This window comes from Gobius niger, assembly GCF_951799975.1.
Source record: "Gobius niger genome assembly, chromosome: 20".
NCBI lineage: Eukaryota > Metazoa > Chordata > Actinopteri > Gobiiformes > Gobiidae > Gobius > Gobius niger.
In genome coordinates, this window is record NC_136871.1 from 14190412 (window position 1) to 14213950 (window position 23539).

Consider the following 23539-nt stretch of genomic DNA (forward strand, 5'->3'; position numbering starts at 1 on the left):
TTAAAATTGATTGGTTTACTTGTTGGGACAGTGCATGTTAATGTTAATGAACCCACCACACGGGATAGTAGCTATGGACTAATCGGCATTCGTTCACACAATCACTCTCTCATTCATCCTGTACAGACATGGAGAGAACATGCAAACTCCACACAGAAAGGCCCTGTCCAGGTGGGAATCGAACCTAGGACCTTCTCGCTGTGAGGATCAAGCAGTAACTGGTGCAGCGGGTTGAGAACCCATTGGGCCAGGCCCTCTTTTACTCCAGAGGCTGTTGCTCAGATAAATGTTCTCATGTTGCTCAGTGAGGAAGCTGCGGCCCCGTAGATCATTGTCTGATTTTGTGCTGATTGGCTCCTAGCTGTTCAGAGCCAGACGGATAGATTAGACTGTGACTCTATGATCTCTGTTTACATACATTTTTTTTTTTACTGTGTCATGTGTCAACATCTACTGCATTATAATTTCCTTCGGGACAATAATAAAGTTGAATCAAAAGACATGAACTTTGGGGTTATATGTTTTTGGTTTGATCATCATCTCCACTGCAATAAATAAATGTTCAGCGACAGATGTTGAAAGTATTTTCTGTTTTCAGATAAACATTTTAGTATAGGTATCGGTATCATAAAACAAGTATTGTTAAAGTACCAGTATAGAAAAAAATAAATGTAATGGTACCCAGCATGCAGCAGAATGTGAAAATACAATATCACAGTGATGTGTACATGCCCGTTACTCCTGAAAGACTATCCATAGAGCAAACTAATAAAAGTTTGAACGACTTTTAGATTGTGACTCAGTTGCCACTGTCAGTTTGCACAGATCTGATGTCAATCTAAAATGTTCAAGCCACATCCTGTCAACGACTATCTGTCATTTGAAATTTACAGAGAGGAACAATATATGAAGAACAGACTCTTTTGCATTAGGATGTTGACAAAACAAAAGAGAATTTGTTAATAAAGGCTTAGAGAAGGCTGTAATGTAAATTAGCCCACTCAGCCTCCAACCACCTAAACTGCCCCCCACAGGATATTTTAAAAAAAAAGTGATTTTAATTGAATTGATATCCTTCTCCTCACTCATGGTTGGTCGCTAGTGAAGTTCTCTCCATCAGGTGACTAATAGCCTCTACTTTCTGGAGACTTACAAAAGCCTTTTACGATGAAGCTTTGCGCCAATGAAGCAAGGTCAGAGAATTCAAAGATAATGTCCTGTATCATGACATAATATCAGCCATGTCCATTTGTGTTTTGACATGCATGCTCTGACTGTGTGGATGTGGAGTGTCTTTGTATGGACACAATCCTCAGTGTGGCCTTGGTTTGTGAATGGGCACAACGACGATGCACAGGGAGCACGGAGGTGAATGGTGTGGCATAGACTTGGACTGAAAGTGTGTCTTGGTCTTTTTGATTTTGTGCTGGTGTGAGTGAGTCACGGTGGGTTTATAAGCCTTGGACAGCCCTCCACACTGGAGTTTCGAGGCTACGAGTCTTTGGAGCGCATCACCACTCAACACATGAGGCGGGCATCGGCAGCAGCATCTTCAGCACTCGCCATGGAGGGTCCCACAGTGCCGGCACGCCTCACTATTATGAGGTCCTTCATACTGCTCCTCCTCTCACTGCTACTGGTGTCCCATGGATCATCAGCAGTGATTACAGGGGTAAGTGGGGCTATGTAGGGGTTAAGGCTGCCTCTGGGGACAGTGAACCCTGTTAGGAGGAAATGGTAGCTAAATAATACTCAATATTTTCCATGTACATCATTGTCATTGTGTTTGTCATTTTTGTCTCTTTATGAAACAAGCAGCCCTACACCACTGCGACAGGCTCCCATGACATTTCATCCACATCTTCATCTTCTTTTGCTGACAAAAAGAAAAGATACAGTGATCTGAAGAAGGCTCCGCTGAAGCATTATTACTATAGAAGATAACTTTGAACATCTGGCTGTGCAATTATGTTTTTTGTACTTATTACTTTCCTCCACATCAGCTCCTCTGTTACATGTTTGTGTTTGTGTTGTCTTTCTTTCTGGTTTTATCCGTACCTGTTACAAGATTGCCTGTTGTTTGCTGCTCACAGAAGTCTGACGCTAAAACTCATTGCAAAAGTGTTTGATTTAGATCTTCATCTGTATGGAATCAACTGAACTTAAGAACAATTATCCCAAAATCCCTAAAACCTATGATAATGAATGAGAATAAACCTTGATGCAGTTATAATTACTATTACAGGTATTGATATACTGTAATTGTTAACATGCTTGAAAAAAATGTATACTAATGCATGTAATTGTGTGTTTTAAGTGGCTCCAGTAAGACTAGCGATCACTTTGAGGAAGCTAATGGGGTTCCAAATAAATAATGAATTAAACAAAGTATTGTGCATTTTCATATAGTCTATTATTGGTCATAACGCTGACAACTTTTAGTAACTATAACAGATTGTAATCATGGCATGATGTAGATGTGAACTCTAGGGATGATTACATGAAAACATTTTTGTGTATGTTATTGCATATTCCTTATTTCCTCATACAGTTCAGCCATTTTATTGTGTATTTCATAATACAGCACTAAATGGTCAATGGTCAAAGTGTCTTGCCCAAGGACACAACGACAGTGTGCACCTGCGGGATTCGATGTGCTCGACTGTTTTCACCACCGTCGGCCACTAAAGTGACTGTATTCCAAATGATTTGTGTCAGATTTGTACTGCGTTTGTACTTGATGCCTTGCTGTATATTATTACAGCTCAGGTTGAACATTGTGTGTTGCAGGCTTGTGAGAAGGACTCTCAATGTGGAGGGGGCATGTGCTGTGCAGTGAGTCTGTGGATCCGCAGTCTCCGTATGTGCACACCTATGGGCCGGGAAGGAGACGACTGTCACCCCATGAGCCACAAAGTGAGTCAAACGCAGTCAATTTGTTTTCAGTTCATCCTCACATTTATGCGTGTTTGCTATTTTGTCTTACAGATTCCATATGTAGGTAAAAGACTCCACCACACCTGTCCCTGTCAGACCAACCTGGAGTGCATCACTATAGAGGAAGGGAAATCCAAATGCCTGCTGCCCTATGGTCAACCGGACTACTACCTCTGATGAAAAAAAGCCATATGAAATGCCATTATTTTACCTTATACAAATAGATTTGGTTGATTGGACGTTTGGTATCAAAACTGTTATAATGGAAACCGTATACTCTGACCTTGTTTCCAAAAAGATGAAAAAAAAAAAATGTTACCTTGAAATATTGAATAAATATTTTTTCAGAACATGTTAAATTTAATCTGTTGAACATCCTGCAGAGGCGACGGTGCAGGGATGTTTCATTGCACTGTGTGACCTTAACAAAATTGGAAATCCAAATTTGGTGGCGCTTTCTATTGATTCTTTCAGTGAATGGACAGGAAACAGAGGAGCGTTGCTTTGTGCCATGGGTGGATATTCTAGCGTTAGGCTGATTTTTTTGTATACCTCAAATATATTTGGCCTTGAGTATGTGAAGACTCTGCGAAGGCTCAAGCTGTCACCTGAAACATCCTTCCTTTCATGTCCACTATATCATTACGATAAATAATTACAAGGCATAATGCAAATCACACAAATACTTGAGTACTGTAAAGCTGGAGCCATAGGCCTTTAAATGTATCTTAAAACTAAACATATGATGCAAATAAAGAAGTGGCTAATGCGACGCTAACTGCCCTCATGATTAAATAAACTGATACTTCTTTATGTTTTTGGAAAAAATGTGACCAGCAGGCAAGATTGTTCGTCCCTTGCACTTTGGAACTGAAATGGGGAGAGGCAGTTTCCAAAAGCATTTTAATTGCCATTTAATTTCAAGGGCAAACATGTCTTTTGTCACATTCACCTTCGCCACGCGAGGAAACACAGGACACTGAAAGCATCCATCACTGTCAGCCTGTGTGATTCACGCCGTTTGTACAGAGCCCAGAGCTATAATGAGATGTGACCAGTGAAATGCAGGGCTTGCCATCAATCTTCGCTCCACATAATGCCAACCCTGGTCCTCCTCAGGCTTATGTGGGACACCAGTCAGTGAAGAAAACAACGTCTATCCACAAAGTCTTATCTTTATGTTTGGAGAAAATGAATGAATAAATACATACAACAGCGACTATTCCTACTACTATCAATAATTATTATAATATGAATAATAATAATTAAACCCACAGGTTGTAATAAAGGCACTTGTCCCCCTTGCAATCGTGAAGCGCATGCAGCTCAAGCTCCCACCTCTATAACCCTTCACCCCAAACAGTGTCGGCACTACTTTTGAAATACCCGCACATTTCATTACGGACCCGATTCCCCATATTCTCAAGAAAAACATTTTAATTTGGAAATAGCTTTACATGCAATCTGTGTTTGTTCAATGCATTTAAAAACAAAAAACAAATGACTTGAAAACTTTTGCTTTTTGATTCATGTGATGAAACATTCTCAACCTGGTGCTTAAAATAGCCTTTCAAAAGAAAACCAGAGAAGATGTTTGAAGGGCATGGCTTTGAAGGTTTGATGTTCCAACCTATAGGCATATGGTCGACATCCTGCTTTTGATCACAGTGACACACATTCACAGTTATCCCTGAGTTCCTGCGTTTTTGGGCTCTGGACACGAGGGATGGGCCACACACTGGCCTAAAGGAAGATAGAAATATGTTGTATTTGGCTTTTTTGATCAGTATGGCATGAAAGATCAGTATTCATTGACTCATCTGAAATCAAATATTTCAGCATTCAATGTGCACGGGGCGCCGTTGAGCATTTGTCTCGCAAACTTCAAGTATATATATTTTTTGCCAACTTATCGTTTGGTCAAATACAACTTTGGGTTCAAGGCTACTGTAATAATAATAATAATAATAATAATGGAAACTGAATTTTCAGCCAACTTATCCTGGCTTGAACAATAAAAGCTATAGGCTAGAGACGTCCCTTTCACTTGTCCATACAAACAAAGTTTTTTATGACAAAACCTTTGGCGCAGCACCAATTTGTTTAGATAGAGGCTAAATTTACTCATTATTACGCCCAGCTTGTGAATGTGCACATGAGTATATTCCAAATCCAACCATTTTGGTAAAAGATATGGGCATTCATGTGGCACTCAATGTTTCTGCTCATTGCAAACCAATTTCTGCCGTGACTGTATTTATCTTGATAAGATTATGTCTCCAACATTGCTGTACGTTTGCATTGCTTACATTACCTGCTGTGTAAGTCCCATAGGATATAAGACCAGGGGCTTTAGCTTTTTTGGAAAATGTAACGTTTCATTTCAGGCAAGGTTGTTTTACATCATTATAAAGAAATGCAGTGCAAACAAGTAAACCTGTAGGTATAACTTTACGGAATAAAAGAAAATCCACACATCCGCAGAGAATAATGCTCTGGACCATATGGTTGGTATTTCAACTCCGCACTATTATGAAACACTATTAAATTTTCAACTCAAGTAACACACTGTTTATGCAAAGTAAAATGATATGAGGTATTTTTCTCTCACCATCATCATGACCAGGATAAGTTGATGTATCTCTCGCCCTAGCATGCATTGTAACAGTATGAAAGAATGCCACTGGCTTTAGGACTATACAAATGCACACACATCCTGACAGCATTTTAAACTTCAACCATTAGCAGTGAAAAATAATAAACCATTTTATTTATATTTTTCAGTTTGTGGTTTATTTTGTCAGAAATACAAACAATGCAAACATTTTAAAGCACCATTTACATTTCCAAGGTTGCATTAGGCATGCAACTTTGGACTCTGCTGGCCATTTGTTGGATTCAATCCTTTTTAAGCAGGACAGATTAAAAATTATACAAAATAACATTTAAATTAAATAAACTTACTATAACACTGGATAGAACAAAAATAATTGTCAAGAATAGGACATGGCACGTGTTGTACTTTACATCTAATTAAAACTGAATAATGAGACATGCTGCTCTTCTCAAGTCAGAGATGTCATTAAGGGTCTCTGGCATGTGGGTTACAGCCAAATGAGCTAAAACAGCACATTGACAGGACAGCACAGGGTGAAAGGGGGTGAGAGGCGAGGAGAGATAACAGGAACTTTTGACTTGAACCTATAATGCTGAGGACAGAACACTCCGTCATGTGCAGCAGTCAGACTATCGCCTGTGCGCAGATGCAATTTTATTAAATAAGATGAAGAGAGACAGGTCTGGGTTGACTACGATAGTGCATCCTGTCTGATAAATCTTAGTTGGTAAAGTAGTGTGTGTTGGATCTTTTCTGAACAATTACAAGGACCTTTATAAAATGAGAGCAGGTAAGAATTCTCAAATATTTGGCATGTCTTGATGTTACTGACATACTGCATGATATAACCAATAAAACAATAGACCCACATACTGGTCCTGTATGCTGTTGTACTGTAGTATGTGTCGCTCTGCCATGTCCTACTCTTGAACTAGGAGGTGCATGCAGATAACCTTATCCTTCATATCACTTAGACAGACTCAAATATGAGCTCAAAGCTGTTCAAATAATATAAATGTACAGTAATAAATAAACAAAATTGAATCACCTAAACTTCAGTCAGTCTGTATGAACAAGTTGTGTGTACATTCTGGAGCAGACGTCATTTGAATATAAAAAAAAAAAGCTCTTCACAGTGGTGTTAGCTTTCTCCCCATGTTCATTAGGTAACCCGTTGTAAACCAATAATTGCATTGAGTCTTTTGGGGGTTTACATCAGTTATCACAAACAGAAAACTCTCAAAAGCCTAAGTTTGTGCCAAGTAATAGAACAATAGTGAACTTCAACTGTGCATCAATGTGCTGCCTGTAAACTTTACATTGACCCCCTAAAAAACAAAAATCTTTAGAGACTGGGTGGCTTTGGCAGGTGTGCCTCAGATGGCATAATATGGCTCCATAGGGGTCTGTGAGGCCAGGCAGCAGGGGAGGCAGGCTCGGAGTGCCCTCCGCAGTTCTCTATTGAACAGAAAGCTGACAATGGGGGTGGCCCCAGCCTGAGCAAAGCTCATCCACACTGCTGCTGTAAGGTACAGAGGGGGCACTGATGCACCCTTGACAAATATCCTCAGGAAACAGGCACTGATGTAGGGCGCCCACAAGAACAGGAACGTCAATGTTATCATGTAGTACATCCTGCTAATACGCTTCTCCATCTTGAATTCATCCAGTACCAGAAGTCTCCTGTTAGCCTGGTGCGTGGCCTGTCTGATGCCCACCAGAGTGGGCGGCGTGGGGCCACGACCAAACCCTGCTATCCAGTTGGCCGCGGCCTGGCCTGTGGCACCTGGGCCGTGGAAGGTCCAGTTCTGGCTGATGGCCGGAACCAGCTGGGCCGGCTTCATTTTGCGGTGATCATAAACGAAACAGAGCATCTTCACATACACCACATGAGTGGTGCCCACGATGACAGCGAGCATCAGCATGAAACCCAGTGTGTCATTGGCCTTCAGGTAGCGGTGCTCAAACGTGCACTGCTCCTCCTCGCGGATAAACTTATATGTGCCCACATCAAATACTGGAGGAAAAGCCATTGCCACAGAAAGCGTCCATACCATGCAAATGACAGCCACACACGTGCACAGGTTCATGCGCTTAGAGTAAAAACGGTGGTGCGCAATGGCCATATAACGGGTTACGCTGACGCAGAACAGGAGGAAGGCGATATGGAAACAGAAAAGCACCGAGGCAAATGCCACGAGCTTACAGCTGAGCACCGTGTAGGGCCACGAGCCGCTGCTGCCGATGGAGGCCATGACGAAGGGGAAGCACATGATGGAGCGCAGTACGTCAGCCACACATAGGTCTAGTAGGAAATAGTATGGAGCCCGGTGCAGCGAGCTGTCCTTCAGAAGCAGTGCGCACAGGGATGTGTTGCCCAGGAGGCTCACGGCCGTGATCAGACCCAGGGAGGCCAGTTTGACAGCAGATGCGGAAGATGCATAGCTCTGTAACGAGGCACTGCTCTCCGCGAACTCGCTTAAATTTGCCATCGATGCAACCACACAGGGAGTATTCCCAAATCAACTGCCGAACACCGACGACCGCAATAACGTCCAACAGTATTTCCATTAACACGCGCCCATTGTGAGTTAAAATCAACTAAATGCGTTCAGCATTTCTTGCGTTTCTTCTTATCCTTCATCTCACTTGTGTCCAAACCGAATAGCCGTGCTGCCGCGTGTCCTATCCTCCCGTGAACCTGTCGTATTCGCCACCATCGGCTCCGCATATAAGGCGCTCACAAAACACATTTCACTCTCCACCTTGATGTGCTCCTCGGGTCAATCGAAAACGGTCAGCGGAACGGAGAGCAATCATAACTGCGCTTTCAGATCCGAGCGCTGCGATGATGGAGTCCACAAAGACAAACATGTTTGCACAAAGGCAGAGCCGTGCGGAGGCGGCAGCTCGCAGAGGTGGCGGCGGCTTAAAGTCTGGCATATGCGACGCACGTCCGCTCTTTGAGCAGGACAGGGATCAGCCGCAGACAGATGTTCCTCTCCTCACTCTGGATGTCTCAACACGGGACACAATATCCGCAGGGTTGATTTTGACAAAGCGGCACGTCATGGTTCAGGCAGGTGTGCAATTAACAAACACAGACTGCACTTTCGCGAATGCTGCTTGACTCTAACAAAAACAAATCCTCCATACTTGGGCTACAGGCAACTTTAATTGTAGTAGGCTTAACTGACTTGCATAAACACAAAACTTTACTTAATGTGACATCGTGAGTAAACAAGAAAATTCAGCCCATCCACTCCTTCAAAAGATATTGTTTTGGAATTGAAAAACACTTTTACGCTTGACATTGTTCAACTTTGATTCACAGCATGTAGCCTATCTATATAGGCAACACATGGCACACAAGGCTCTGATGGCAGCTGATGTGTGTATAATTGCAGGCAGACTCCTTCCATGAGAGAATAAGTGACATGCATGTTTAACTTGACTGACATGGCCTACTGACTCTATAAGTGGATGAGTTGATCCAGGTAGAGGTTTTAATCTGGTCCTTCTGTTCAGACGGTGAACCTCAGATGCCCTCAACGCGTCTGCACTGCTGAGAGGACAGTTCATACGAGGACAACCGGTCCCATCCGCCGCGGTGTGATAGAGGAAAGCACGGGCACTAAGATAACATGTGTTTAAATGACTACAACGCAAAATGAAAGATAGTTGAAGGGGTTGAAAAAAGCTGACCTCTGATAACTGTTAACTCTGCCAAGCTTAGGCAGCCTGGCACGTCCTAAATACAATGTTTTACTGTATTAGCTAAAAGTTATATTTATTTAGGATTCAGGGAGCAAGAACACACAAGCTGGCGAATCAATTGCCATTGTCATTACAGTCTACCAGCGCCCCCTGCTGCCGCCTCAACTTAGTCGCATGATGATAACGCAAAGGATACAACAGTAAAAAAACAACGCCATATAATTGCTTTTGTCCAAGGAAGAGACACATTATAATCAAGTCAAGTAAAATGATTGGCCTGTAAGAAGTTGCACAGGCCCAACAATGGACATCACACTTAATCGGAACGGGACATCCCCGTTCCATATTTCTGCTGGGAACTGGAGCAGAGTGATACCTCTGTTTTCTCCCCCCTCCCCTCTCTGAAAAGAACCAACTGCGACGTTTCTGCCCAGTGACGCGAGAACGTCATCACTTTGTAGGCGGAAAAGCGGTAGTGCGCTGGATGTGCTTACGAGCCAACCCGGTTGTTTTTACTCGCGGTATCAAACATAAGAAAGACATTGGCGATCGCACTGAATATCCACTATCAGTACCAGTGTTTCGTAATGGCGCTCCCAGCGGGTCAGGCAGAGGTGCAGATGGACCGAGGCACCCTGGGCGGACAGACAGTCCCCTCTGAAAACAACATTGACATCGACGAGAAAGAGTTGGATAATATCACAAAGAAGCACAGGGAAGACGACACGGCGCTACCTTTGCATTCTCCGTGGACATTTTGGCTTGACAGGTAACGCTAGCTCTCCGGGGCTTTCCGTGCAGTTAGACGAGTGCCCGGGAGAGCGCAGTTGATGATGGAGGGCGAGAATGTCTTTGAAGGCCACCGCTTTTACGCAGGCCTCCAGAGCAAATATAGCGGGAGAGAGTTTCCCTTCACCCACTTTCCCTTGACCACCATGTCTCTGACAACATGCAGTCAGGCTCTTTACCGTAAATGTGTCGTAATACGAGGTCATTACACCTTTGGAACTGTGTTTGTTTTGCCATTTTTGCTTGAACCAAGCTATCCAAACTGAGCACACAGCAAAGGGGCTACTAACAAACGAGTCTTGAAATCCACTCTGGTGAATACTCGGTAGCCTAAAAAGACACAACAGGCCAGCCGTAAAGATCAGCCCTGCATGCAAAAGCCAAAGCATTGGCTGCATGAAGTGACCAAATCCATTTGTAAACACCTGGGATTGGCCATTGTAGCTGGAGGCTAATCAAAAGACTAGTGCATGGTTACATTGGCAGGCTACATGGTGGTGTTACTGCGCAGCTCACTCACAGAGCAGATCTTCTATTTCACATCTGCAAAAACAACCAAAACCCACAAACACCCACAATAAATCAACAACAAATCATGCAATTGCTCAATTAGCCAAAATAAGTCGGTGTTCTTCTAAAATGCTTGGTGATAATATTAATATTTGCTTATTATACAATCATTATTTTAGTTGAAGCCACTAGATTGAGGTGGCTGTGACGCACATTGTACAATAGTCTATCACTTTAAGTGCTTTAAACATGCTTATAAACTAAAACGTCATTGTGCAGCATGTTAAGTAAGATGTGTTCTTATTCCTGTGGTTTCAAAATAGCAATTTAGATATTGAAGTCACTCTAGATTTTATTTTCCTCATATGCATTTGTATGATTTAATGATTGTATGGTTCTAGAAACAGTTGTTATATTTTGCTCCATGCATTGTAGGTCATTACCTGGTACAACAGCAGCAGAATGTGAGTCTAATCTGAAGAAGATCTACACGGTGCAGAGTGTTCAGGTGAGCTCTCTGGTGCTGTTAGAGAAAGCGGTTTGACTTGGCTTACAGCTATGTCACAGGATCTCTCAGGAAGTACTTCTGTAGTTGTACTCAAATGGGAGTCTTTCATATTTATCTTGTTGTCAATTACATTTGTAGAGTGATATTTGTACATAAAACACACTACCCTTGATACATTGTACCTGCCAAACAATGTAATGTCTTCTACTGTCGAGTGTCTGTAAGACCCTGACTCTAACCCCATCTATACCTGAAGGGTCTTATGTCTTCTTACATTATTACCTCCAAAGTACCACATTATTCCATAGTGTATGAAACCCATAGGTATGGTAAACAAGCAGCAACTTCCCTCTCTCTTGGTAAAGAGAGGAAGAGAGTCCGTACTGGCCATGAAGGACCCAGCTTTTTAAAAAGTAAACAAATAGCTAGCTTTTGTGCTGAAGACATTTGAGACCCACACATTTCTTCTTCTGAAACACTGAAGAGACACAAGGAGACGCCTACACCTGCAGGAAAGTGGAGGCGTCACAAGAGGCGCTACAGGAAACGAAAGTGGGACAAACGGGGAGAAGATGGTGAAAGACTGTTGTGGATGGAAGGGAGCGGAGGGAGCTGCACAGGAGAAGGTGGAGAGGCTGGAAGGTTAGACAGGAAGCCAGGTTTCCTCTGGGTACTCTGGTTTCCCTGACCTCCAAATGCTGGTCAGGTTTGCCCACAACGGCGGCACGCTTGGTCGCAGCGACTCAGGACTAACCCGACACCTGAATGCAATATTGTTGTACAATTATGTCAAATGAAGCACTTACTTACACACTTATTACACATTTATACAAAGCACATTACATTGTACTCAATTTAGTTAGGTACGATGTGTCAAGGTAGTGTAACATAAAGTGTAACCTTTTTTTTTTTAAATGTGTGTTTGTTTTACAGATGTTCTGGGGTGTATACAACAACATTCCCCCAGTGACAGCATTACCTTTGAGATGTAGCTATCACTTAATGAGAGGAGAACGGAGGCCGCTCTGGTGAGATTTCTTTTGTGTGTGGGTGTCCCATTTTTATAAAGCTATCAGTTTGGTTAACACTATTTCTCCTGTTCATGTTTCTTTTTCCAGGGAGGAAGAAAGTAATGCAAAAGGAGGAGTGTGGAAGATGAAAGTACCTAAAGAAAGCACTGTAGGTGTTTAGATTCTTATCCAACATTAACCCAGTGGTTCCCAAACTGGGGTCCCTAGAGCTTTGTCTGCTCTGAGGTTTGGGCTGTAAATAGTATTTAAGCATTGAACAGTACATTTCCCACTCAGACGATTGAGAAAGGAGTACACAAATATTTATATGTTTTGAAGCATGTTCTAGAAGGTAAATTTGTATGTGGTTGTAGAAAGTAATGGTTCTTTTTCTTCCAGTTGACAGTATGGAAAGAGTTGTTACTAGCAACAATTGGGGAGCAATTTGCAGATTACTGTGCCTCAGGTGAGCCTCATTTCGGTATTTACTTTTAGCAGAATTACCAGGAATTCAAGAACCTGGAAAGAAGTGCCTTCCATTTTTTGTTCTTTTTATTCATGTTCATTTTTTCAACCAGAACATCTCACCAGGCACATCTCTACTTTGACCCAAATTCTTCTCATCCTTTTCATATGAGTTTTAAATACTACATATTTTTATGTAGACATTTAAATGTGTCTAACACCTGTTAACTGTAAAAATAACTGCTTACTAAAAAAAGTGTTGTTATTTTTCCAGAGGATGAGATTGTCGGCGTCAGTGTTAGTGTTCGGGATCGGGAAGATGTGGTACAAGTGTGGAATAAAGACGCTTCCCTTGCTACTGAAGCCAGTGTCCTGGGGAAAGTCTATGAACTCCTGCCCTTCATATCTTTTAAAGCTGTTTTTTATAAATGTAAGCATACTCTCTTTTTAATATATGGATTGTAATACTGTTGCAAGACTCTAATTATCAATGCTTTTTTGACATTTCCAGCTCACATGGAACATCACGCCTTTGAGGGAGGACGCTCAAGACACTAGAGTTTAGACCATAATGCACTTTGATTTATTGGAAAGCTGAACTGTTCCGCCTTTGACGTAAAGGCACTGTCCACACTATAGGCAAGGGTATTATTTTACATTCGTCAAAGGAAAGTTAAACTATATTTTTATAACTTAGAATTTGTTGATGCCTTGCTTTACTAAGGATGAGGGTGATACATGACCCTCGTGAAAAGGACATTTTATGTTCGACCATGTTGTGGTTGACTCCTTTCTAACCTGGACATGTGGCAGTCCCGTCCTCAGCATGCTCTGTGGACCTCACTTGTTTCCCAGGATAAATCTAACACAAATGTAACCTACTTAACCATTTCTTGTGTTAGAAGTTGCAATTCAGGTCATGGTTTGTAACTCTGTGCCAAAGCACTTTTGTTGTCCTTTGTAATCCTTCAGTTTGAGAGTGATTTCCCATCAGTACTGCTATACCGAATGTCCTTGAGGTATGTTCTTCATCTGTTAAACTCAAATCAGGGTAACACATTTGCACATAGTTGTGTTCCGGTCTCTTTCAGGGAAAGCCTAGATCCCAGCACAAACCCCACCGCTCTTAAGATTCTGGACAATTTTGACTCTTGAGCTTTATATAACAGCAGAATCAATTTTAAAAAGGTGCCTTCCTTTTCAGCCTGGCTGCACATATGTTGATATTTTTTTTAAACTAAAAACATTTTGGAAAGTAACATTTCTCTTTGTGTGTGCGTTTCAAGTTTGTTATTATTCCATTATGGATGCAGAATAGAATGCTGACTATTTTCCGACCATCTGCTGGTGTATGCGTTTCTAGTAAAACCATGACAATGATGGGCAGGAACACAACATACATCTACAGACCAAAAAAGCAAAAACCTAGAAATATCTTCCTGTATATAACCAGGCCCGTTTAAAACCAGCATACATTTGATGTTGTTCTCAACACATGCCCAAGGTGGTTGTCATGTCCTGAATATTTGCAGTTTTCCATTTAATACTACTACTTTATGCTGCTGTAGGTGCCAATGGTATCAGTGACAAAACGTTGATGCAATGAAGATCTGAGAGTTGCGTGACAGCCTGTATGATCTTACCTTGTTCCACCAACACATTGACCATGATGTTCTTTGACTTTTATTTTACAATGTTATAAGCACACCATAGTTCTCTTCAAAGGAAGTTGACTGGAGGGCAGCTTGGTTGGTCAATCCTAAGGTTTGAGTGTCCTAAACTTTGTACTTGTTTGTCTTTTGAAGACAGATAAAGTTGTTCATGCCCATCACAATCAGTAGCAGCACAGTTGACTATTGGAAAAGTCTCTTTAAAGTGGTGATTCCTGGACGACTGAGGGCCAAGGCAAACACACAGTGGACTGTTCATTGAAGTGCTGTCAGTTTGTTGACATGCTTTACACACAGTTATTTTATCCTTGCTTCTTTTCCGGAAAGCATAATTTATTATTTTATAGCTTTGATATAGACACACATAGGATATTTATAACTTTCTTGCATTTTTTTCTAATGGCTCTCTCACTGACGATACTGTTGTCGACCGAACATTTTAAAAGTGCCCAGCCCTATTCCACACTGAAAACCCATACAAGCCACTTACCTAGAATGTTTGTTTATTATCCATGTGTTAAAAAGACCTCTTTGGGTTCAGCTGTGGGCAGCTCCTTCAAAAAATGTACCTTATGTTTTGAACCACAAGTGACAGTGACCTTGCCAATGTGTCTCTGTATAGGATTGAATAGTGTAATATACATTTAAATGATTTTATATTCTTTACTTAGGCTACTTCAAAGAACTGTCACCTACCGTCTGCTTTGAATGTGCTTTTTATTCCATTTCGACAGTGTAAAGTGTAAAGTTGACCGACTGTACTTGGGGCATGTTGTTGCGTTGACAGGGCAGTCAATAAAATGGAAATACAGTGGTTTTATGACACATATTTTTTACTGTCTTTACATTTTACTGTCATTATCCAACACCTTTGTCTTAGCCTTTAATCTGGTATACCAAGCCTTATTCACTTAAGAAACAGTGATTCATCTCAGATTCCCACACCTTCCTCTATATTTTAAATATCCTGGAATAGAAGAAAATGCTAGAAGAGCAGACAGCAATAGTTCATATTTTTTTTATTTCCCTATTTGTATTCTGCCTGATTACAAATCCTGTTCGACCGTACTGCACTGTCAGTCAATTTCAATCAGCGATTGATGGCAGTGCATTAGCTGGTCTTATCTCCAAGCTTGACAACAAATGGTATTAAAACCTTTACTGTTTCAACAACCAGAGGTGGTCAGTACTGAAATAAATAAAATATAATTTACTCTTTTTACTGTGGATATTTTCTGCAAATAATATGTTAACTGAAGCAGCATGGTGGCACAGTGGCTAGCACGTGTGCCTCACAGCTTGAAGGTCCTGGGTTCAGTTCCTCAGGCCTTTCTATGTGGAGTTTGCATGTTCTCCTAGATTTTCTCTGTGTACTCTGGTTTTCCCTAACACTAAAACATGTACATATATAGGTTCCCCTCTGGCATCAGGACTCCACCGAGAGTTGGAGATTGTTAAAGTATGTTGACAGCCAATGAATAGTTGATTTAATTTTAAATCACTTGTTACAGTTTCCTTACATAAAGTGAAGAAAATATTGACTATACAAAATGGCTTTGTATTATTATTTTTATTGTTATTATTATTAGTCATGATCATTTTTGAACATTGTATAAACTCTATTGTGTCTCACACAGTTCTTTCACCACATGATGGCACCATAACACCACTTGAAAACGTTTGGTCAGCAACGTCTATTGGTAAATGAAGATTGCACAGCAACGTGTCAGCTAATACAATACTATTCAATACAATGCAATACATTCGAAGTACTTGCTGTGAATCAAGGCCAACACTCACTCAGTCAATAATAATAATGATTATAACGTGCATTGCAGACAACATAAATCACGTTGTCATTTAGACTATATTGTCATGTTGTAATAATAAATACTTTATAGAAGCAGGTGTATAATGCACATAGGAGCAGTGAATGTAAATGTAATGCCATAGCTGAAGAAATATTGTAGAGACAGATATCTTGTCTTGTGTAGGGGCAAAGTCATGGGCTCAGAAAATAAAGTATATGGTCAATGACTGCTGCTTTACAGATTAACTGTTTGAAACATCCTGACGCTCATTTAGATAATTTCAGAGGTTTATCAAAATCCGCCTCAATAAGTAGCCTTTATAAGAAAAAGACTTGACCCCATGACCATCTCCTTGTATTTTCCATGGGAATGCAGTCTGCTGCGTTCTCAGAAAAGAAATAACTTGACACACACTTCTGAACATGCGCAAGGACAGCAGGTTCAAACGTATTACCTGCATTCTTCCAACATGAGCTATTTCTCACGCTCCTCAACTTGAAGCACTGAAAAGAGGAGCCCCCGGCCAATATTGTTCTCACCATGGTAACAGTGTTAAATCTTTTTTTTGTGTGTGTCCAATTTAACTTGCAACTGTTCCCTAGGAGGCCATGGCTACAGATGACTGATTTATTTGAGAAGCCTTCTTTAAATATTCACGGTTTGATTATGTCTGTGTTCATGATGAATATGGGGGAAAAAAGAAGAAAAAAAAATAAAGTTTTTGTAGAGAACCATAGATTTGTAATTGGAAGTACTTTTATGGAATGCAAGTAAAATTCAGTTAAGCAAAGATGCAGATAATACATTTAGTTATCATACTGTATGTACAACTAATTAACATTGATCAGCATGGAATTCATTGTTTTCGTTCTCACATGTTCTTGAATATATTGTGTTCAAATGAAATACCACGAATCCAGTAAGGTTAGAGATTACTTAATAACTAATATGATGATAACTAATTCACTTGTGCTAAATACATGTGGGTGAGTAGAGAGACAGTAACAACTGATTGTGACCCTCAATTTATTAGATACAAGTCACAAACTTTGCATGCACCACATTGGCGGACTGACAGCATACATGGCAGCACTGACATTCATGAGTGACACATCTCTCAGTAACAGTATCCACTAACACAACACTTGATGAAAACAATACTAAGATATTAATAATCGTCATCCCCTGCGTCACCCGATCCCTATCAGCATGATATTACAATGCATTCAGGTGTTAAAACCAGGTACAAAGTCAAGCTTTGACTTTTGAGTGATTGTCTTATTAAAACCATAGCTTTTTAACATTGTTGGAGGATCATCACAAACACATTCTCATTAAAACTGCTCCATGTTTTCAAAGACCCGCTCCCTATGGCTATAGGGCTCCCGGGACCCCCGTTTGAGAATGGTAGCACGTAAATAGAATGGCTTTACTTCTGATATAGTGTTCTCTGCATAAAAAAAAAACACGGTGGATTTAAAAGGTTAAATCTACCAATCCATTCTGCAGGCCAGTATCTTTGTGATCTGCTTATCCACATGTAGTCAGAAGGGGGCGCTGTTTACTAACAAACACAGCTCCCTCAAATCCTCCGTCAACATCACTCTCGCTCCCGGATGCAGAAGTGATAAGCCCATGTCATTTATAACCAAGCGGGCTGTGCTTTCAGTCCTTGATCAAGGGCAGAGAAATGAACTCAAAATATTTTCTCTTGAGGTTAAATTAATGTTGCTTTACAATGACCATTAGCTGGACTGTTGAGCCCAGCCTCTGATTAGGCTCGTCTTGAGAGGCAAGTGGCAGAGCTTTTAATTACATTCATAACAATATAGCAGGTCTAGCTCTTAAGATCACTCATTTGCAGGATACTTTTGAGATGAGAAGATGAGAAACATTTTTTTGTGTGTGTGTGAATACCAAAAGAATATGTTGCAGTGCAATTTTGAAAACTTTCTGTCAGTGCAAACAAGATTTTATGAAACTAATACAATGGTAGCTTTTGAATCATACTTATGAATTTTGGAAAAATTACACATACATGCAATGCAAAATTGGAATTGCACAAAGGTAATGCATTTGTTGGGCTCACAGGATTAAGGAAAGAAAAATATCACTAAAACAGTGGCCAATTTTGTTGTTGATTTCATTGTTGATTTATTCATAAAAAAAAATAAAAAAAAAATAAAAATCTTGAATAAAACCAATGCTGCAAGTGTCAGCATTAGGTCCATGTATTACAACTTCCTTTTTTAAAATGATTATTTTTTACATACAGTAAAATAACTGTAATGTGCTTTACTTCATAGGTTAAAGCCTTTTACATGTATACATTACACATTACTTGATGCTGTGTTGGTGTTCACTTAGTCCTATATGCTAAAAGCCAATACAGAAGTTTTTTTTATTTTTTAAAAATAGTTTTACATTTGCATTTACAGACTCTGTAATTATTATATGTTGCAATACGATTTGTCTTTTCCTTCAGTATGTTGCAAAATCTGAAAAAGTGTGAAAAACGACCCATCGAGAAAATACTTTACATTGATCTCACATTGGATGCATTTACTTTTCACTTTGTCATCTATTATTATGTAGCTTTTTATATATCACTCTTGTGCCTTGGTTGTTGCTGATGTGTGACAGTAAATTCAGAAATTAGGCAAGGAGTTTCAACCACAACAACAAAGTTAAAAATGTGCGCACACTCCCCCTTTCATTGTGTGTAAACAAGTAAGAAGATAGCTATGAAGAGAGCCATGATTTTAATTTTAATTTTATTTTTTTACAAATGAGTGAAAATGATGTAAAATGATATATAGGCTAATTAAAAACAATCAAAGACGTGATCATTGCACAGAAAATAGCCGGTTCCATCTCTTTGAAGTATTGGAGATAAGGGAATGAAAAAAAAAAAAGTTAAATATGAGTTCATTTCATTGTGCCTCAGTGGTAATTAGTCAGACATTTTAGCTTTTCATAGACAGCCCCCTCTCTCCTGTCACACACTGCGAGCTAAAAACGAATGCATATCATTACATTTCCCTGTGTAGAAAAGTGCACCGCTTAAGTGCTTCAAAGTGAATCGCAGCCTAACTTGGGCGCGTTCGTTGTAAAAGCTCTATTTTCTTGAAAAACCTGCGAAGCGCTGAGCAGGTGGATGTGACGTCACGCCTGGAAGATCAAAACAAAAACATCCAAACACTCGCGATTCTTCCACCGTTTCTTTCTCTCCTTTCTTTTTTTTCTCCGCGGGTTCACCAAAAAAGAAGAAGAAGAAGAAGAAAAAAAGAATCTAATAATAAAGAAGAAGAAGGAGAGAAGAAGGAGAGAAGAAGAAGAAGACAGAGGCTACACCGGAGCTTTCCACGGGACACGGACAGGAACTGTGGATGTAAACTCCACGCCGGATTGCGTCTCCAAAAGGGTAAGCTTTTACCTCTTGTAGCCTTTGTAGTGAAGTTAAGTTAGTTAGTGCCCCCCCCCCCCTCCCCCTCCTCCTCCTCTTCCCCCCACCAGCCCCCCCTCCTCCTCTACCCCTCGAGCGGAGGAATATAGCGTGTTTACGGCCGTGATTGTTGACGCACACACGCGTTTTTTTGTACCCCCCCCCCCCCCCCCCCCCCCACACACACACACACACACACACACACACGCGCACACACGCGCACACACGCACGCACGAGGGGCAGTTATCTCGTAATTTTAGTCGCTACATCATCGGTGCGCGCTGTCCGCATGTCGCTCTCAAAACTGCAGTTAGAGCGTTCTTGATCCGGTAAGTTTCAGCATGATCACAAACGCTATGCTACATCGTAAATAGAGCTACTACCTGCTGCTGCTGCTGCTGCTGCTGTTGCTGCTGTTTCCTCCTCTTCTGCTGCACGGACACGCACTGTTTTTTATTTTTATCTTATTACCGCTTTACTACAAACTGCCTCGAAGACTCCCAACACCTGATCTTTACGCACGCTCTTGTACCACCGCTCGCCACGCGTTCATTCCCGACTGCGAGTCCGTATAGGTAAAAAAAGAAAAGGAAAACAAAGCCACTCTTCAAATGCGCTGAGTTTGATGTAAAAGTTAAATTAGCCCGAGCTAGGTTGTTTTTGTTTGTTGCGTGTTAGTTGTCCACACAGGGCAGTGGAGGTTTTTTTTTTGCTTTTAAGTTTCAAGCGGGGAAAGTTGAAGTTGGAGCGCGGCGATTTCTATGGCAAAGTTAGGAGGTCTTTTTATCCCACGTGTTGGCTGCCCTGCTTGGCCACTCTCCATGCTCCGAGCGGTCCTGAATATATATAAATATATATGTATATATGTATTCCCGCGGTGTAGAATTCTGTAGTCCATCAATTTGAGATACGTTTCACCAAATGGAAATAGCGTATGAACACATATTTAGGGCGACTCTCGTGGTTGATGAAGGGCTGGAGAGTTTACTGCCCCATAAACTCCCATGGCCCTAGAAGGATGTAACTTTTTACAATATTCCTGAGAAGATTTTTTTTTTTTCTCAACCAGGATTTTGACATTTTCAGATGGAAAGTGCTAGATACTTTTTAGTTTAGTTTATTTTTTCTACAAAGTATTCCAGACTGTTAATTGGCAGTATAGCCTACCTTATAATCAATTTGGTAAAAAGTAAGATTGCTGCACGTGTGACATTGCAATAGTAAAAAAAAACAAAAAACAAAAAAAACTTAATTGTGCCCCATATGACAAGTATTACACTAGTCCAAACGTGTAGATATAACAATGTAATATGACACTAACAGTTTTACAGTGAATGCACAGCTGGCAACAGACAAAAAGCATGTGAATTTATCAAAGGGAAACTGCAGCTTTAACAGCCATAGCTGGCAGTGCTCCCTCCTTCTTGCTCTTTGGATTAGTCATTGTCTGAGAGAGAGAGAGGGAGAGAGAGAGAGAAAAAAACACACTTTTGTAGGAGAAGTAAAGTAAACAGCCTCCAACAAGTGAACCTTGACAACCCAGATTAAGGAAAACAGTGGAGATCAAACAGGCTGCTGCTGGGCTGTTGTCATGAGCTACACATTATTTGAACAAGCATTGGCCGCTCTGTGCTCACTTATGCACAAATGGACCTTTGCAAAAGCTCAGGCAGCTTTCAGAAGCTTTCAAATTCCAAATAGAAACTTTTCTTTGCAACTTTCACACACGTAATGTCTTTAAGAGGTATAACACCGGGAAGAAGCCTATATAATCATTTTCTTCTGATCATTTGGCTACAACAGCGGAGGTTTCACAAAAAAATTGCAACGTTTTAGATTTTAATATCTATATTCAAATCATGATAATTACATTACGTAGTAGATAAACCAAATTAGCCAAAATATAAACTTGGATGCACCTGATGCTGTCGTCCCGAAACCGTTAAAAAGAAAAGTGCAGGCCCATTGTCGACATGTGGTGTTAAAATTTGCCTGTACTATACTTGACATGGAAATCTGTACCCTATGTATACTTTCATATCGTCTTTCTGATTGTGTCAGCCTAGTCTGTAGCAGGGTTAAGAGAGTAGTAAGTCAGTCATGCGTTCAGTGAGAGTGGAAGGGGCGCCTGAGTGATTTGCTCTTATGTCTCGGATTAGGGCTGCACAATATATAGTTTTTGCGATATTAAGAGACACAATATCCATATCGAAAGAAGCCACAATACACTGCAATATTACTGAAGCCTTCCTTTGACTAAGATTCCCTCGTAACACAGTCTAACACAAATACACTTAAAAAAAGAGTGAGTTAAGATTTTCCAAACTTAGTTCTATTTTAGCCATGTTTGGCTCCAGATTTAGCCTGTTTGTAAGTTCTGCTTTGTCACAATTTGATGAAAAAAAAAAAAACAGTACATTGCCATCACTGATATTGCTATAGATAACATTTTTTATTTAATTGTAATTGGATGAATTGTGTTGAAATGGTTTATTCAATTATTGCAATAATATTCGCATCATATCGCAATATTCAGGTTATTCAAGACAGTTGCCAAATATTGCAATTTTGTCCTGCACCCCTTACCTCAGACCATGGGACAACATTGTTGTAGTGATGAGGAAGGTTCTTTTTGACCGAGAAAAATCCTCCAGTTTCACTTCAATTCATTAGTTTTTCTTTCTTTTGAAATGAAGGTACTGAAAACTGCACAAGATTGTTTAAGTTAAATTCATCATTGCCTTGTTGGTAAAAGATTATAATAGTATTATATAGTCTGCTTTCGGAAGTACACCATCATTATAACTTTTTGCTGTAGTTTTTACTTTTGATTAAAACATAGTTTTGTGTATGAAATGTGCGGTATAAATAAACATGCCTTGCCTCACTTTACTTATTTGATATTTGAATACTTTAATTTACAAATTACAAAATAAAAAAATAAAAATGTACTAAATCATTTTATTTGCAAATAAAACGAGAGAGATGAACATACACATTTTATTGGCCCACCTTCTGTATATTCACCTGTCCAGTGACTGCAGATAGAAAAAAGCTACTTAGCTAAATCTGGTACAACTAATCTCCTCTTTTGTAAAGACTAATGGTTTTGCACATTGTCCCAGTTTCAATAAATTAACTAACTAACTAACCTCAAAATCCCCTTTGAGATCATAGCTGTTTATTTGGAAAGTCTCAGTCTAAAAGTCTGAAGGATTCTGTTTTTTTTTTTTTATCCAGCCTTTGAATTGTTATATAAGGCTTCCTTAAACCCACACAGATTTTTTTCTTTTTTCACAAATCAGCCAGTGACAGTTGAATAAAAGGGAATTTTCTAAATACTGCGTGTTTGATTCTTCTGGCACAAAGGAATATGAATCGAGGGCTCTCATTACTACTGGTACATGAATGAAAGCTACTAACTCTAAAGAGACAGCAGTACCAGCACTAAAGTCCTGTGTGCAGAAGTTTTGACTTGGAGCATGCCAAAGGTGAACCCCCGTGAATGAAAACTTACAAAGTCACAGTGTCATCTGTCCTTAGAACCAGATTCAGACTCGAGAGCAGGGGTTCGACCGGTGAACTGTCAATGGCAATATTTGTCTAAATTTTTCTGTTTCTGTTTTCTGCTCATATACTAATGGATATGAATGTGTTAAAGCACATTATATATGCTCCAGTGACTTGTTTTTTAAAACTGCACAACCTGAATTACGTCAGAGAAAGTCGTAGGTAGTTGAGTAAAATCTCTCAACTGTGGCGTTTATATCACAAACCCTCCCGCACATCGCGACTCTTCACTTAAGTTAATTAGAAGCCCATCTCAGCTGGAGTTCATAGCAAGACAGTAGAGATGTGAACCAGGTGGACCGCCAATGCTAGCATTATGCTAATCTAGCCTCTGACTTCCTGGTTCATGATGAAGGAAAATGCTTTGTATTTATTTAGACACACATCAATTGGTGCGGAACGTGCTTCTCTTTGGTCCTCGTGGTGGAGAGCTGACATTGCTGTAGCAGCGTCCCATGGTGGCCAGGGGCGACTCCAAAAGAAACTTGG

At 40.4% G+C, this 23539-nt stretch overlaps 4 protein-coding genes across 12 annotated transcripts in view; 3 read left to right on the forward strand and 1 right to left on the reverse strand.

Annotated features, from left to right (window-relative positions):
- The first annotated feature begins 1501 nt into the window (after nucleotides 1-1501).
- prok2 (prokineticin 2) lies at nucleotides 1502-3116 on the forward strand. The gene is made up of 3 exons (XM_079578913.1): nucleotides 1502-1672; nucleotides 2791-2916; nucleotides 2989-3116. The coding sequence occupies exons 1-3, from the start codon at nucleotides 1526-1528 to the stop codon at nucleotides 3112-3114; spliced, it is 399 nt and encodes a 132-aa protein (XP_079435039.1). The 5' UTR covers nucleotides 1502-1525; the 3' UTR covers nucleotides 3115-3116.
- A 2981-nt stretch (nucleotides 3117-6097) lies between these two features.
- On the reverse strand, nucleotides 6098-8537 carry gpr27 (G protein-coupled receptor 27). The gene has a single exon (XM_079578235.1). It carries the CDS (start codon nucleotides 8044-8046, stop codon nucleotides 6931-6933), a length of 1116 nt encoding a protein of 371 aa, XP_079434361.1. The 5' UTR covers nucleotides 8047-8537; the 3' UTR covers nucleotides 6098-6930.
- A 1166-nt stretch (nucleotides 8538-9703) lies between these two features.
- Nucleotides 9704-14343, forward strand: LOC306979984 (eukaryotic translation initiation factor 4E type 3-like). Its single transcript, XM_079579171.1, has 7 exons — nucleotides 9704-10040; nucleotides 11006-11078; nucleotides 12012-12106; nucleotides 12197-12257; nucleotides 12488-12554; nucleotides 12828-12983; nucleotides 13065-14343. Exons 1-7 carry the CDS (start codon nucleotides 9859-9861, stop codon nucleotides 13109-13111), a joined length of 681 nt encoding a protein of 226 aa, XP_079435297.1. The 5' UTR covers nucleotides 9704-9858; the 3' UTR covers nucleotides 13112-14343.
- A 5006-nt stretch (nucleotides 14344-19349) lies between these two features.
- The window catches only part of foxp1b (forkhead box P1b), a 169980-nt gene continuing 165790 nt past the window's right edge, over nucleotides 19350-23539 (forward strand). For 7 of the 9 annotated variants that reach the window (XM_079578555.1, XM_079578564.1, XM_079578562.1 and 4 more), the window contains exon 1: nucleotides 19350-19458. The gene's annotated coding sequence lies outside the window, so the exon portion shown is untranslated. Of the gene's footprint in view, nucleotides 19459-19734; nucleotides 19810-23539 lie in introns of those variants that run through there. The other 2 variants (XM_079578560.1, XM_079578559.1) reach the window with 1 other exon arrangement.

Coding starts and splice junctions, on each gene's coding strand:
- gpr27 (XM_079578235.1), bottom strand. CDS start 8,046: ATGGCAAATTTAAGCGAGTTCGCGGAGAGCAGTGCCTCGTTACAGAGC.
- prok2 (XM_079578913.1), top strand. CDS start 1,526: ATGAGGCGGGCATCGGCAGCAGCATCTTCAGCACTCGCCATGGAGGGT. Junction 1,673..2,790: donor CATCAGCAGTGATTACAGGG/GTAAGTGGGGCT, acceptor TGTGTGTTGCAG/GCTTGTGAGAAGGACTCTCA. Junction 2,917..2,988: donor GTCACCCCATGAGCCACAAA/GTGAGTCAAACG, acceptor TTTGTCTTACAG/ATTCCATATGTAGGTAAAAG.
- LOC306979984 (XM_079579171.1), top strand. CDS start 9,859: ATGGCGCTCCCAGCGGGTCAGGCAGAGGTGCAGATGGACCGAGGCACC. Junction 10,041..11,005: donor TGGACATTTTGGCTTGACAG/GTAACGCTAGCT, acceptor CATGCATTGTAG/GTCATTACCTGGTACAACAG. Junction 12,107..12,196: donor GGAGAACGGAGGCCGCTCTG/GTGAGATTTCTT, acceptor TTCTTTTTCCAG/GGAGGAAGAAAGTAATGCAA.